This window comes from Oncorhynchus keta, chromosome 22 (genome assembly GCF_023373465.1).
Source record: "Oncorhynchus keta strain PuntledgeMale-10-30-2019 chromosome 22, Oket_V2, whole genome shotgun sequence".
Classification (NCBI taxonomy): domain Eukaryota; kingdom Metazoa; phylum Chordata; class Actinopteri; order Salmoniformes; family Salmonidae; genus Oncorhynchus; species Oncorhynchus keta.
Window position 1 is genome coordinate 14382044 of NC_068442.1, and position 16065 is coordinate 14398108.

At 42.3% G+C, this 16065-nt stretch overlaps 2 protein-coding genes across 7 annotated transcripts in view; both read right to left on the reverse strand.

Moving 5' to 3' along the window:
* Positions 1 to 6357, reverse strand: part of LOC118401092 (liprin-beta-1-like) — a 77939-nt gene extending 71582 nt beyond the window's left edge. For all 6 annotated transcript variants that reach the window (XR_004829158.2, XM_035798314.2, XM_035798313.2 and 3 more), the window contains exon 1: positions 5455 to 6357. The gene's annotated coding sequence lies outside the window, so the exon portion shown is untranslated. The remainder of the gene's footprint in view (positions 1 to 5454) is intronic.
* On the reverse strand, positions 6355 to 9350 carry si:ch211-245j22.3 (uncharacterized protein LOC563798 homolog). Its single transcript, XM_035798319.2, has 5 exons — positions 9280 to 9350; positions 7733 to 7865; positions 7161 to 7310; positions 6714 to 6819; positions 6355 to 6482 (listed from the first exon to the last, which is right to left on the reverse strand). The coding sequence occupies exons 1-5, from the start codon at positions 9348 to 9350 to the stop codon at positions 6355 to 6357; spliced, it is 588 nt and encodes a 195-aa protein (XP_035654212.2).
* Between the last annotated feature and the right edge of the window lie 6715 nt (positions 9351 to 16065).

Here is a 16065-nt window from a genome sequence, read left to right on the forward strand (position 1 = left end):
GCATGCTCCGTTCAAAAAATGCAGAACCAAGAACAGATACAGCCCTTGGTTCACCCCAGACCTGACTGCCCTCGACCAGCACAAAAACATCCTGTGGCGGACTGCAATAGCATCGAATAGCCCCGTGATATGCAACTGTTCAGGGAAGTCAGGAACCAATACACGCAGTCAGTCAGGAAAGCTAAGGCCAGCTTCTTCAGGCAAAAGTTTGCATCCTGTAGCTCCAACTCCAAAAGTTCTGGGACACTGTGAAGTCCATGGAGAACAAGAGCACCTCCTCTCAGCTGCCCACTGCACTGAGGCTAGGAAACACGGTCTCCACCGATAAATCCATGATTATCGAAAACTTCAATAAGCACTTCTCAACGGCTGGCCATGCCTTCCGCCTGGCTACTCCAACCTCGGCCAACAGCTCCGCCCCGTAGTTCCTCACCCAAGCCTCTCCAGGTTCTCCTTTACCCAAATCCAGATAGCAGATGTTCTGAAAGAGCTGCAAAACCTGGACCCGTACAAATCAGCTGGGCTTGACAATCTGGACCCGCTATTTCTGAAACTATCTGCCGCCATTGTCGCAACCCCTATCACCAGCCTGTTCAACCTCTCTTTCATATCGTCTGAGATCCCCAAGGATTGAAAGCTGCCGCAGTCATCCCCCTCTTCAAAGGAGGAGACACCCTGGACCCAAACTGCTATAGACCTATATCCATCCTGCCCTGCCTATCTAAGGTCTTCGAAAGCCAAGTCAACAAACAGGTCACTGACCATCTCGAATCCCACCGTACCTTCTCCGCTGTGCAATCTGGTTTCCGAGCCGGTCACGGGTGCACCTCAGCCACACTCAAGGTACTAAATGATATCATAACCGCCATCGATAAAAGACAGTACTGTGCAGCCGTCTTCATCGACCTCGCCAAGGCTTTCGACTCTGTCAATCACCAAATTCTTATCGGCAGACTCAACAGCCTCGGTTTTTCGGATGACTGCCTTGCCTGGTTCACCAATTACTTTGCAGACAGAGTTCAGTGTGTCAAATCAGAGGGCATGCTGTCCGGTCCTCTGGCAGTCTCTATGGGGGTGCCACAGGGTTCAATTCTCGGGCCGACTCTTTTCTCTGTATATATCAATGATGTTGCTCTTGCTGCGGGCGATTCCCTGATCCACCTCTACGCAGACGACACCATTCTATATACTTTCGGCCCGTCATTGGACACTGTGCTATCAAACCTCCAAACGAGCTTCAATGCCATACAGCACTCCTTCCGTGGCCTCCAACTGCTCTTAAACGCGAGTAAAACCAAATGCATGCTTTTCAACCGATCGCTGCCTGCACCCGCATGCCCGACTAGCATCACCACCCTGGATGGTTCCAACCTTGAATATGTGGACATCTATAAGTACCTAGGTGTCTGGCTAGACTGCAAACTCTCCTTCCAGACTCACATCAAACATCTCCAATCAAAAATCAAATCCAGAGTCGGCTTTCTATTCCGCAACAAAGCCTCCTTCACTCACGCTGCCAAGCTTACCCTAGTAAAACTGACTATCCTACCGATCCTCGACTTCGGCGATGTCATCTACAAAATGGCTTCCAACACTCTACTCAGCAAACTGGATGCAGTCTATCACAGTGCCATCCGTTTTGTCACTAAAGCACCTTATACCACCCACCACTGCGACTTGTATGCTCTAGTCGGCTGGCCCTCACTACATATTCGTCGCCAGACCCACTGGCTCCAGGTCATTTACAAGTCCATGCTAGGTAAAGCTCCGCCTTATCTCAGTTCACTGGTCACGATGGCAACACCCATCCGTAGCACGCGCTCCAGCAGGTGTATCTCACTGATCATCCCTAAAGCCAACACCTCATTTGGCCGCCTTTCGTTCCAGTACTCTGCTGCCTGTGACTGGAACGAATTGCAAAAATCGCTGAAGTTGGAGACTTTTATCTCCCTCACCAACTTCAAACATCAGCTATCCGAGCAGCTAACCGATCGCTGCAGCTGTACATAGTCTATAGGTAAATAGCTCACCCTTCTTCACCTGCCTCATTCCCATACTGTTTTTATACTGTTTTTTATTTATTTACTTTTCTGCTCTTTTGCACACCAATATCACCAATATCTCTACCTGTACATGCCCATCTGATCATTTATCACTCCAGTGTTAATCTGCAAAATTGTATTATTCGCCTACCTCCTCATGCCTTTTGCACACATTGTATATAGATTGCCCATTTTTTTCTACTGTGTTATTGACTAGTTAATTGTTTACTCCATGTGTAACTCTGTGTTGTCTGTTCACACTGCTATGCTTTATCTTGGCCAGGTCGCAGTTGCAAATGAGAACTTGTTCTCAACTAGCCTACCTGGTTAAATAAAGGTGAAATAAAAAATAAATAAAAACTACTAAGTGCAAGAAGACACACGATCAACTGTTGTTGATGCTGAAGGGGGTTTGAACTGACAAATAAAGACTGTAGGGACGGTTGCAAAGAAATCACAATGACAATACCAAGCGACAACACTGCAGTGTAATGGCAGTTGTCTGATTGAATATGCTTTTCAGACCTACTGTACTGAGTAAAAACATTGCTCAACAGTCACTCACAAACACTGTTGTCCTCAAGAAGCAACTTCAGGCATGTAATCCTCTCACTAATGGCTTTTCAGATCCAGCTTTGGGCCCTTCAGGCTGAGAAAGCATCACAACCCATCCTCTGCACACCAAGCTCATCCTGGGTCGTATTCATTTGTCACCAAATGGAAGAAAATGGACAAAAACAAGAAGGGACAACCTGGACAATAAGAAATGCTCATTTTCATTTCAGTGGCGAAGCGTTTTAAAGCGATTTCCCCCGCGTTCCCTGATGAGCACAGCATACAAACCCCATGTCCTATGCTGAACTCTGCCTGTCTGACTAACAGAGAGAAAACCCTCTCTTGGCACATGCTTCAGAAAAACACTAGCCTGAGGGCCACTCGTCTGGGAAGAAAATAAGCATTTATGGCAGCCATGCAACTCTGGGAGCTGGCTCTGAATCCCAAGAGACTAAGCTGAAATGCATTGCTATGCGTTGTTTCTCTGGCAATAAAGAGCTCCGCATGGGTGAGAGGAATTTACGATCTTGGCACCGATCCCCATGTGTGCTGCACAGTATTCTGCCAGACAGCCAGGGAGGGAGGGACAGTACTGTTGACCCAGTCAATGTTAAAATAATAGAAAATCTAACAATACTCAATCATAAACATTTGATTCAGCCAGAGCTGGATCCACCAAAGACATTCTTCATAGATACGCTTGGCTTTCCTCATAGGATTTCATTTCTTGAGACATATGCCTTGAATAAACCACTTTTACACATTTACAACCCAGAACTGAGTCTGTTTGACCCACTTTGAGCCTAGCTTTCTTACCCTATGATCTTCTCCTCTTGGCTCAAAGGAATGTACTCCCCAGCACAGGAAATAGCAAAGACAGACGTCTGTACTGAGGATGAATGACAGAGAAGGTAATCACAATATTATGTGACAGCGCACTAGAGGTTACCTGGATCTTGACTGTCAGAAAAGTTGTTTTTTCACATCATGCCATGCTCTTGCTATTCAGCACCTTATTTTAGTATGCAGTATTAGCTGTGGTCTAGCTGTGTCTTTACTGTACACTTGGTTCCCCAATCAATCAACATCTGATTTTCTTTAGTATATTTCTCAATTGTAAATGCCCCATTTATATATGTCAATGTACGTGCCACACACACAGTGCCAGTATGGCAACAAGTTGCTATTTACACCTGTGATGTCCTCAAGTTCAGAGCTGTCCAGAGTTATTCCCACCTGCATGTGATCATGGCATTTCTATTCTCCACAGGCAGCAGATGCAGTCGAGCCATCCAGGGCAGGCAGCCTCTAGGACACTGGCTGATCTGAAATAAACTCCCAGCTATTTCAAACCTGGTCTGGGTGAGGGGCAAAATATCACACATTTTATACCCCACACAACTATATGAATGGTTAAAAGCTAATGATCAAAAGGGGCCTTCCCCTATGTCTATATATAGCTTAGTTTACTGTAAAAATACTGCATCTCTATGGCACATGGTGCAAGACAAGAGCTACAACAACAAAAAAGTATGACATTTCAGAGAAAATCAGAGACAGCTGTGAGCTAAAATAAATAGTTTGAATGTGATGACAAGCATCTGAATACGTTTTTTTTTACAGAGTTCTGAAGTGTATGTTTCGCCACATGCATGCCTTGTTCAGTTGGTTGGAGGACTTATAGCTACTCTTTTAGGTAGCATGAATGACATTATTTTAACATTACTCAGCAGTTGTTCAAGTTTGGAATAAAAAAAATAGCATTCCAATTTGGCCCGCTCTAGAAGAGGTCATACTCAAAAGCCAAGTAACCTATGCCTGATAAGAAGAGAACATACCAAGGATGCCATTGAACTGATTGATTTTACCATCGACTTCTATTTGCTATTGTGCAGTGTAGAGGAGAACAACCTCTGACATGAAGGGGTTCCCTGACTTTTGAACCAGGGTTGGACATCTGTGGAAAAAGACAGGAGGAGACCAGTGCTCTGAACATGGGGCAAACTAATCATTACCTCAATTTGCCCAACATCCGTGAGTGACAACAACAAAATGTGTTGTCTTTGACTAGTTGGCTATTAGCTGCAGTAGACTCATTTTGAGATGCATTCTCTACCCGAAAAGACAATGCAGAAATATTAACTAACACATTTAAAAAATATATATATATAACAGAGTAGAAAATGTCAATATCACAGTTGACTTTACTGTCTGGATTGGAGCAATGAGCAATCAACCAAAACAAACCACGAAAAGCATTAGTTACAGTTAAGATTTTGTCTAGGTCTATAAACTCTACCCTGTAAGGTTAGAGAAAACTATTTATCAAGCTGAATCTGGGTGAGAACATTCGTGGCAATCTGTAAAAACACTGCTGTCTGTGTTGCGAAATCGTTAACATGCTATTGATGAATGGCAGCAAGTGTTTGAAAGCATCTCAAAGCTGTCTGTAGTGAAATGTTATACTTCAAAGCTAACAAAAGCAATGTAGGGACAAGCCACGTTGCTGACTACATTATATCTTAGGTTTTAATTATTAAAACTTTTCACTGGAACAAACTCCTTTGACGTAGGCTAAATGCATTCACTGGATCAAAATAAATGCTGTCTGAAGGCAAATAACTGTAGAAGCAATTACTCGAAAATGATTAAGACAAGTTCCCTGGCAAATAAATCAACGTGCAAAGATAATATTGAAACAATGCCATTATTAAAATGGCAAAGATTAGAACGAGACGGATAACAGTAACATTACAACGTCTGTCAACGTTGTTGCCAACTTCTGCGTTGAATCACAGCAGACGCTACGCAATAAGACAGTTAGATGGATACAAAACTGCGTAAATGTCAAACTTACCTAAACTCTGCTTGACTCTTAGTTACAACTTGCAAATGTATATCAACCTACTGAAATAAAAACATAGAAATTCCTCTACTTTATCAACTGATCACGGTTTTCCCGCTACAATGCCTGCCCGCTGCGTTGCCTCTTCCCTACGCCATGTCAAAAATGGGAGTTGAGTGGAAAGTTGGAAAGTGGAAACGTCATTGAATGTACATCCCGCCCCGCTCCCGATTGGATTGGTTTGGGAAGAGTCGTTCTCTGGGATCTTTTCCGTGTTTGGGAGGTGCCTGCCAATCAACTTTGAAAAAGCAAGATGTTCCCATGTGGTCTGAAGGGGGCACAGAATTAGCCTAAGTGAAATTGTCTGTAAATGTATTTCATCGTTACTTTACAAATGTCAGTGTTTTATCGTCCTTCTTTCTGCTCATAAATATAAGGGATAACTAAGATGCAATTTCCCACACATTTTATTTGGCTTGTATTATGTCTCAGACACAGACACTGCTAAAATAAGTGTTGTTATACAAGAGGACAGAGTAAAACTACATAATGTGAAATAAATGTCAGCTAGAAAACACTAATGAGCCTTTTTAAATAGTGTGAGGACAGAATAAAATGGCAAAAAAAATCAAATAAGTATGTATAGCCTACACAAAGTAAGAAAAAAATCACATCTTAGACCTAATTAATAGAATGGCATTTTGTTCAAAAATGGTAGTAGGTTATAGAAACGCGCTCAAGACCTGTAACACCATGTAAACACTTTGATCTAGTTTTGGCTTTTGGAAACAGTTGAAGCATTACAAATATAGCTAGATTACATATATTGTCTCAGCCCAGTTCAGTTCATTAGCTGACATCCAAGGTAGAATGAAATGAAACTCTGGATCCACAGCACCTCTCTGTCTGTCCTTAATGAAGCAAGATGTGGCCCTTGGGGGGCCTCTCAACCTTCACAATGTTGGGGTCACACTCCAGCATTTCCCTTATCCACTCATCATCCAGGGCCCCCTCGATGAACTCCTCCAGGCTTATGATGGCTGAATAGAATAGAAGAATAAAAAATATGTTTACAGCCTTGTATTGGCTGCACACTCACAAGACTAAGACACAATCACAAGTCCCAGAACATAGAGTTCAAGGCAGGGCTGGATGATTACAGTAGAAGCAGAATAATGGCAGCCATAGGTAACCAGCTGATGATGCTAAAAGTTTTATAACCGTAAATTAGGATTATGTGTGTTTTGGAATGGTTTCTGTGCAGTCCTCACCATTGTTGTCTTTATCCAATCTTGCAAATATCCTGTTGGTGCACTCCTCAGCTGTAAGCGGGTTAGGCTTGGTGAGTGAGGCTGCCACGCTCATCTTGTACACAGCCTGTAAACAGAGACCATACACATTGTTGTGAAATTGGACATCTAGCGCCATCTAGTGAATAACAACAAGCACAGTTATGTCTGCTATGAATGCAGCAAGGGCAAGTGCCACTGCCAGTGCAATGCAGTGCCAGTAGGCTCCCACAGCAGCCACACAAATTCCAGTCATGAATTATCCTGAGAGGTAATCTGAATTTGAGCAAATATTTTTTGAATAAAGGGAAAGAACAGTAACATTGTTCAATTTGCATCCTCTCACTGTGTCCTAGCATTGCACCTTCCAGTTGGAACCACAAAATGAAATATAATGTATTATGTTATACATCTATGGTTAGGACCTACCTGCATGATCTCCAGCATCTCCCTGCGTGATATGGCTCCATCTTTGTCTTTATCGTAGAGTTTAAAGGACCAGCGTAGTTTCTCCACTGGGGTACCTTCAATCAGCATACTGATGGCTTTCACATACTCCCGGAAGTCAACAACCCCATCCTGTGGAGAACCACAGAACCTCAGTTTCACACACAGTGATAAGCATTCCAGTAAATCTTTACATTACGTTTCCCTTATACCTGTGTTGTAACGCCTGTTCCCTATTCCACTTGTGCAATAACCAAATAATGTTTAATTCCACTACTATGCAATTACCAGGAAATGATTTGCAGTACATTTCTAACTTACTAGCAACATATTAATACAATGTTGTTATAGAATAGTTAGTGTGATACTACACAGGTACACAATGTAAATTATTTTGCATAGAAATATGTCAATAGCAGTGCACCTATACAGAGCTGATATGCAGTCTGGTATTAAGGATGGCTAACACTTTTCAGATTTTCAGACGGGAAAGAAATTAAGATAAGAAATGTAAAAAGACGTAAAGATGGGAAAAGTTTGTTTTTGGTGCCTACCCCATTATTATCCAAGGTACGGAATATCTGCTCCGCATACTCAGCTGACTCATTGCCCACAGTACCCTTACAGAAGTGTCTCCGGAACTCATGCAGAGTGATCAGTCCACTAGGGCACTCATTCATAAATGTTCTATCACAAATAAACACAATCAAAGAAAGAACACAGACAAAAATGTTTTAAAATGAAAAGATTTACTCCTCTTAATTATAAAAGTAGATCTCATCAATCAACAGTGTACAATTATATAGACTCAGCTGTATCGTGAATAATGGATTTACATGTATTATTATTTATTTATTTAACTTGGCAAGTCAGTTCACAAATGATTATTTATAATGACGGCCTACACCGGCCAAACCCGGACGATTCTGGGACAATTGTGCGCCGTCCAATGGGACTCCCAATCACGGCCTGATGGGATGCAGCCTGGATTCAAACCAGGTACTTTAGTGACGCCTCTTGCACTGAGATGCAGTGCCTTAGACAGCTAAGTCAAAAAAACAGCTTCAACAGTGGCTCTTTAATAACCTGGAGTGGCTGAAAGCTTCTTTACATCCTGGCAGGTGAGTGTTAGGGTAATTAGGCTAAACTATCACTGATAACCCACTGGGCACAGACGTCAATTCAGCGTCTATTCCAGGTTGGTTCAAACTCATGTTATTGTAATGATGTGGAAACAACGTTGATTCAACCAGTGTGTGTGCCCAGTGGGAAGCCATTTCAGGACACTTCTATTTAAGCCGTCCAGCAAAAGATTGATGGAAAATTGCAATTGTAGCTATTTGAAAAAACAATTGTAGCTATTTGAGACTTTTAACAGAAGTGTACAATTTGACTTTTCACTGTCCTTTTCTGAAATAGACTTATCATTTTAAATACTTTTGTCATTAAACTGTTCAATGGATTTCTAAATCTACATGAGGTTCAATGTGTAAAACAGTAGATTGCTTTTCTTGCCTTTAGTTGAATGGGCTTTGGTTTTTATGGTCACTTTTCTAAGTGGTTATCTATAAACGATGTGAACACTTCAATGGGGCAGAAGTCTGTGTGATGGTGTGATTCTGGATGGCCTGATAGCTAGCAACAATGACAAGAAGCTGCCATGTGGAGAATCGTAGGTAGCTCGTGTTAGCTAGATTTATGTTGTTGATACCATGTCTTGATTTGAGCTGTTTTGACTGATTTCAAGTCTATGCTAATATGGCAAAACATTTGCTGGCTACCTAAAAAACAACTTTACAATGTATTTGAGAGACAACAAGTGCTCACTGTGCACATTTATTTATGTTTTCAATAAACATTGAAGACAAAATATAGTTTACATGTTGTCAACAATCAAATCCAACCGTCTGTGTTGCCCCATAGTTGAGCACGCATCAGTTTTGTTGCTAAACAACCAACCCATCTATAGTTGATTCCCATCATTCATGAACCAGACAAAATCAATATTTAACTTCAGAAGTCCTTAAAAGAACAATCAATTAAGATCTTTAAAACACAAATTGATATTTTAAATGTAGATAAAATTAGATACAAGTCTTACCTTAACCACTCATAGAGCTCTGTGACATAGGTGGTTCCTCTCCTGCAGGGTAGAGAGGCAGCGCGTCCCATCCTCAACAGAATGGATCCTCCACAGTGCTGACTTTATATATACACCTGGGCCTGTATTCACAAAGCATCTTACAGTAGTAGTGCTGACCTAGGATCAGGTCCCTCCCATCTATGTCATTTTATTTGTCATGATTTGGAAGGCAAACCTAGTCCTAGATCAGCACTCCTACTCCGAGGTGCTTTATGAATACGGGACTATCCCAGCTTACCCTGGGCACACTTAATCACACTTACCAGTGCCATATCATCACATTTGAGAAATTAGGGAAATGTAATCCCTCTAGTACGGAGGCAAAAAGGAGGAGTGGGAAGGAGTGAGGTTGAGATAAAAGTAATTACCCAAAAAGCAGCTGTAGTCATGAGTGACCTAGTTTTTAGCCTTACAGGGATGTTGATGAAGTAAGTCTATGGATTGAAAGAGTACATTTGTACAGACAGGAAACAACAACAACAACATTGATTTCATATGTAGTGTGCACATGTGCATGTGTACCAAAGGACAACTGTAGTAAAAGGAAAATAATGTTTATTAAAAACCTTTTTTACAAGACAGCTTGGAGAGATGCATTCTCTGCCACAAACCAGAACTGTTGAAGCATCAATAATGCCTTGAACATTTAAGTGCCTCATAATAAGCCCACCAATAAAACAAACAAAACAGATATATAAAAAAACAAAAGGTGATTGTGAATCAAATCAAATCAAATGTGTTTATATAGCCCTTTGTACATCAGCTGATATCTCAAAGTGATGTACAGAAACCCAGCCTAAAACCCTAAACAGCAAGCAATGCAGGTGTTGAAGCATGTTGGCTAGGAAAAACTCCCTAGAAAGGCCGAAACGTAGAGAGGAACCAAGCTTTGAGGGGTGGCCAGTCCTCTTCTGGCTGTGCCGGATGCAGATTACAACAGAACATCGCCAAGATGTTCAAATGTTCATAAATGACCAGCATGGTCAAATAATAGGTCTGGGACAGGTAGCACGTCCGGTGAACAGGTCAGGATTCCATAGCCGCAGGCAGAACAGTTGAAACTGGAGTAGCAGCACGGCCAGGTGGACTGGGGACAGCAAGGAGTCATCATGCCAGGTAGTCCTGAGGCATGGTCCTAGGGCGCAGGTCCTCCAAGTGAGAGAAAGAAAGAGAGAATGAGAGAGAGCATACTTAAATTCACACAGGACACTGGATAAGACCGGAGAAGTACTCCAGATATAACAAACTGACCCTAGCCCCCGACACAAACTATTGCAGCATAAATACTGGAGGCTGAGACAGGAGGGGTCAGGAGACACTGTGGCCCCATCCGATGATACCCCCGGACAGGGCCAAACAGGAAGGATATAACCCCACCCACTTTGCCAAAGCACAGCCCCCACACCACTAGAGGGATATCTTCAACCACCAACTTACCATCCTGAGACAAGGCCGAGTATAGCCCACAAAGATCTCCGCCACGACACAACCCAAGAGGGGGGCGCCAACCCAGACAGGAAGATCAAATCAGTAACTCAACCCACTCAAGTGATGCACCCCTCCTAAGGACGGCATGAAAGAGCACCAGTAAGCCAGTGACTCAGCCCCTGTAATAGGTTTAGAGGCAGAGAATCCCAGTGGAAAGGGGGGACCCGGCCAGGCAGAGACAGCAAGGGAGGTTCGTTGCTCCAGAGCCTTTCCGTTCACCTTCACACTCCTGGGCCAGACTACACTCAATCATATGACCCACTGAAGAGATGAGTCTTCAGTAAAGACTTAAAGGTTGAGACCGAGTCTGCGTCTTTCACATGAGTAGGCAGACCATTCCATAAAAATGGAGCTCTATAGGAGAAAGCCCTGCCTCCAGCTGTTTGCTCAGAAATTCTAGGGAAAATTAGGAGGCCTGCGTCTTGTGACCGTAGCGTATGTGTAGGTATGTACGGCAGGATCCGAGAGATGGGTAGGAGCAAGCCCATGCAATGCTTTGTGGGTTAGCAGTAAAACCTTGAAATCAGCCCTTGCCTTGACAGGAAGCCAGTGTAGGGAGGCTAGCACTGGAGTAATATGATCAAATATTTTTGGTTCTATCCAGGATTCTAGCAGCAGTATTTAGCACGAACTGAAGTTTATTTCGTGCTTTACATTTTGAAGATGTAGATGAATGTGTCACTGTGAATGTGTCACGAACTAGCCTCCCTTCCTAACAAATAGCACTTCTCAGAGCCCACAGCTACTGTAAATGGCCTTGCTTAATAGCTCTTAAGGATGCACCCCATTTTTTTCCTTTTTTGTCAAAAATTACATACCCAAATCTAACTGCCTGTAGCTCAGGACCTGAAGCAAGGATATGCATATTCTTGGTAACATTTGAAAGGAAACACTTTGAACTTTGTGGAAATGTGAAAGGAATGTAGGAGAATATAACAGAATAGATCTGGTAAAAGAAAAAAACAACATTATTTTGTATTTCTTTTGTACCATCATATTTGAAATGCAAGAGAAAGTCCATAATGTATTATTCCAGCCCAAGTGCAATTTAGATTTTGTCCACTAGATGGCAGCAGTGAATGTGCAACGTTTTAGACTGATCCAATGAACCATTGCATTTCTGTTTAAAATGTTGTATCAAGACTGCCAAATTGTGCCCAATATTTTTATTAACCTGTTAAGTCGACCCTCTACTTTTTCGAACATTCTGTTAAAAATCGCGCAACATTTCAGCGCCCTGCTACTCAGGCCAGGAATATAGTATATGCATATGATTAGTATGTGTGGATAGAAAACACTCAGACGTTTATAAAACTGGTTAAATCACGGCTGTGACTATAACAGAACGTGCGTTTCATCGAAAAGTGCAGGAAAACCTGATCACTGAAAATGGAAATAAATATCCTTGCGCTACTTCCAGGAAGTTTTCAAAGTGAACCGAATTAAATGAGGCCGAGGTTGCAGTGCCTACAGCTTCCACACGATGTCTAGAGTCTTGTCATTTGATTCAGCTTTGATTCTTGGTCAAACCGAATCAAGGGAACCAATTCCCTCCGGTCTCCGACCGGATGTTTTGGTCGAGCTCTCTTCAGACATTTTTTCCAGACGGACACCTATAGAATTTACATCGCCTCCTGATGAATTTTATCGCTTATTAACGTGTACTAATACCTAAAGTTGCATTACAAAAGTATTTCGAAGTGTTTAGTGAAAGTTTATTGTTGACTTTTTGAATTTTAAAAAATGACGTTACGTTATGAAACGCTATTTTTTTCCGTTTATCACACAGTCTTCATAGATCGATATCTAGGCTATATATGGACCGATTTAATCGAAAAAAAGACCCAATAGTGATTATGGGACATCTAGGAGTGCCAACAAAGAAGATGGTCAAAGGTAATGAATGTTTTATATTTTATTGTGCGGTTTGTGTAGCGCCGAATATGCTAATTATTTTGTTTACGTCCCCTGCGGGTCTTTTGGGGTGTTACATGCTATCAGATAATAGCTTCTCATGCTTTCGCCGAAAAGCATTTTAAAAATCTGACTTGTTGCCTGGATTCACAACGAGTGTAGCTTTAATTCAATACCCTGCATGTGTATTTTAATGAAGGTTTGAGTTTTAACTAATACTATTAGCATTTAGCGTAGCGCATTTGCATTTCCAGAGCTCTAGATGGGACGCCTGCGTGCCAGGTAGGAGCAAGAGGTTAATAACATTTCATGTTCAAAATGTTGCACTGTCCTCAAACAATAGCATGGTATTATTTCACTGTAACAGCTACTGTAAATTGGACAGTGCAGTTAGATTAACAATAATTTAAGATTTCTGACAATATCAGATATGTCTATGTACTGTGAAATGTTCTTGTTACTTACAACCTCACGCTATTCGCATTAGCCTACGTTATCTCACCCATCCCGTGGAAGGGATACTGATCCCAAAGAAGTTTTTAAGTGTGGCTAGACTACCAAGTTGCCGGTTACTTTATGTTTAATGGTTAGGCTTCTCATTCACAAGCTTACACACACCTGTCTGTCTTAAAGGCAAAAAACAGCTGAGTCATTAAACCCCCAAAAGTTGAAAAACAAACTACTAAAAGGATATGAAAGCTGCATGCAATGTGATAGCTGAGCAGGACAGAAAGGGAAAGAAAAAATGACTAAAACCTAAAAATCTACCCTGGATAAGACTTGATATTTTAAACTGGGACAGGAGCAATGGAGGTTGACTCGAACCAAAGCACAGAACAGTATTTCACTTCCACTCAATGCCACCACACAACAACAATAAGGTGGGCTTTAGGCCTACTGTACAAACTCACACTTTAACAGTCTCAATTCAGGGCATTCACAAAAATAGTACAATTAATTTAGTAAAAAACTAATCTTTAAATCTAAAACAGATATAATCAGATGTTTGTCTTTCTTAGGACCAGCCTGTATTTATGGCACATGTTTTCACACCTCATGGTTTGTTTGCCTGTTGAGAATGAGCTGTGTTGAATAAGGCTCTACCATGGCTCTACTGTCCGTGCCATAATCTTTGATCATGCTCGTGATTGGCCGGATTTGACATGCAAGTGGCAACCAATCGTGTGATATCCCCGCTTGATCCCATGATTCAATGAACAGTCGATAGGGAAAATGCCCTTCTATTCAATGTGTTGAGAAGTGAGGTGGGATTTACGGTTTGTGAGTTCACGTAGTATACGTCTCAGTAAGTGGATGGCGATGTCACGATCTTCCTCCTCTTCATCTGAAGAGGAGAGGCGAGAAGGATCAGAGGACCAAAACGCGGCGTGGTATGTGTTCATGATGAATGTTTAATTAAAGAAAGAACTGAACACTGAATACAAAAACAATAAACAAATAAAGACCGTGAAGCTATCATAAGGACTGTGCTGACACAAGCAACTAACATAGACAATCACCCACAAACAAACAGTGCAACCCAGGCTACCTAAGTATGATTCTCAATCAGGGACAACTAATGACACCTGCCTCTGATTGAGAACCATACTAGGCCGAAACATAGAAATCCCCAAATCATAGAAAATCAAACATAGACTGCCCACCCCAACTCACGCCCTGACCATACTAAATAATGAATACAAAACAAAGGAAATAAAGGTCAGAACGTGACAGGCGACAAATTATTTCCTTTTAAACTCGGAGATGCTAGTTCTAGATCCCAAGAAACAAAGAAATCTGCTGTTGGATTTGACAAGTAATCTTGATGGTCGTACATTCGTGTCAAATAAAACTGCGAAGGACCCCCTCATGACTCTGGACCCTGATCTCTTCTGATTGCAAAAATCTGAAACTTCTGGTCAAAAAATGATGCAGAAAAGTTCATCCTTGCTTTTGTCACTTCTAGATTAGACTACTGCAATGCCCTACTTTCCGGCTACCTGGATAAAGCACTAAATAAACTTCAGTTAGTGCTAAACATGTCTGCTAGAAGTTTGACTAGAACCAAAAAATTTGATCATATTGCTCCAGTGCTAGCCTCTGGCTGGCTTCCTGTAAAGACTGGGGCTGATTTCAATGTTTTACTGCTAACCTAGAAAGCAAGGACTTGCTCCTACATATCTCTCCGATTTGGTTCTGCCGTACATACCTACACATACGCTACAGTCTCAAGACGCAAGCCTCCTTATTGTCCCTAGAATTTCTAAACAACATATGTATATGGGCAGGGCTTTGCCTGTCTGTGTGAGAGATGCAGGCTCGGTCTTGACCTTTCAGTCTTTACTGAAGACTTATCTCTTCAGTAGGTCCTATGATTAAGGGTAGTCTGGCCCAGGGGTGCGAAAGTGAATGGCAAGCCTCTTACCGTATTATGGGGGCTGAGTCACTGGCTTACTAGTGCTCTTCTATGTCATCCCTAGGAGGGGTGCGTCACTGGTGGATTGAGTGGATTGAGTCACTGACGTGATCTACACCTGCATTGCTTGCTGTTTGGGATTTTAGGTTGGGTTTCTGTATAGTACTTTGTGACATTGGCTGATGTAAAAAGGGATTTACAAATATATTTGATTGATTGATCGATCTTCCTGTCCAGTTTTGCACCCGCTGGATTAGAAAAACAGACAAAAGGCTGGTCTAAAAACGGATTGTCCTTGGTCCTACTCATATAAAGCACGCACCGGACACAGGACATGCAACCTCTGTTGTTCACTGGAAGCAAGTGGAGGAGGTGAGAAAGGGAACAGCTCGAAAGCCAGGGACCTGTAAGAAATAGGCATAACCTTGGGAGCAAAAGCTGCATTAGGACATAACATAAATTTGGCGTCACCAGGCGAGAATTCCAAACAGGAAGGTGTACTGACAGCGCATGGAGATCCCCAACAGGCTTGGCCGACGCCAAGGCCATGAGCAGGGCAGTCTTGTAGGAATGGAGTTTCAGTTCCACAGACTCCAATGGTTCAAACAGAGGCTCACACAGAGCGTCAATGACCAAATAAGGTCCCAGGTCAGCGCCATAGGCTTAGACACTGGTCTGAGCCGATACACACCTTTCAGGAAGCGTACCATCACAGGATGAGATGCTGGGATCGAACCGTCAGTCTTTACATGTCACACAGAGATAGCTGCCATATAACCCTTAAATGTGGAAACAGAAAGGCCATGCTCAAGATTTTCCTGCAAGAACATCAAAATGTCCACCAAAGAGCTCTGAAAAGAAGGAACCTGGCACCAACGCCCGAACGCGTGCCACTTACAGTATATGTATACAACCCTCTCGTAGAG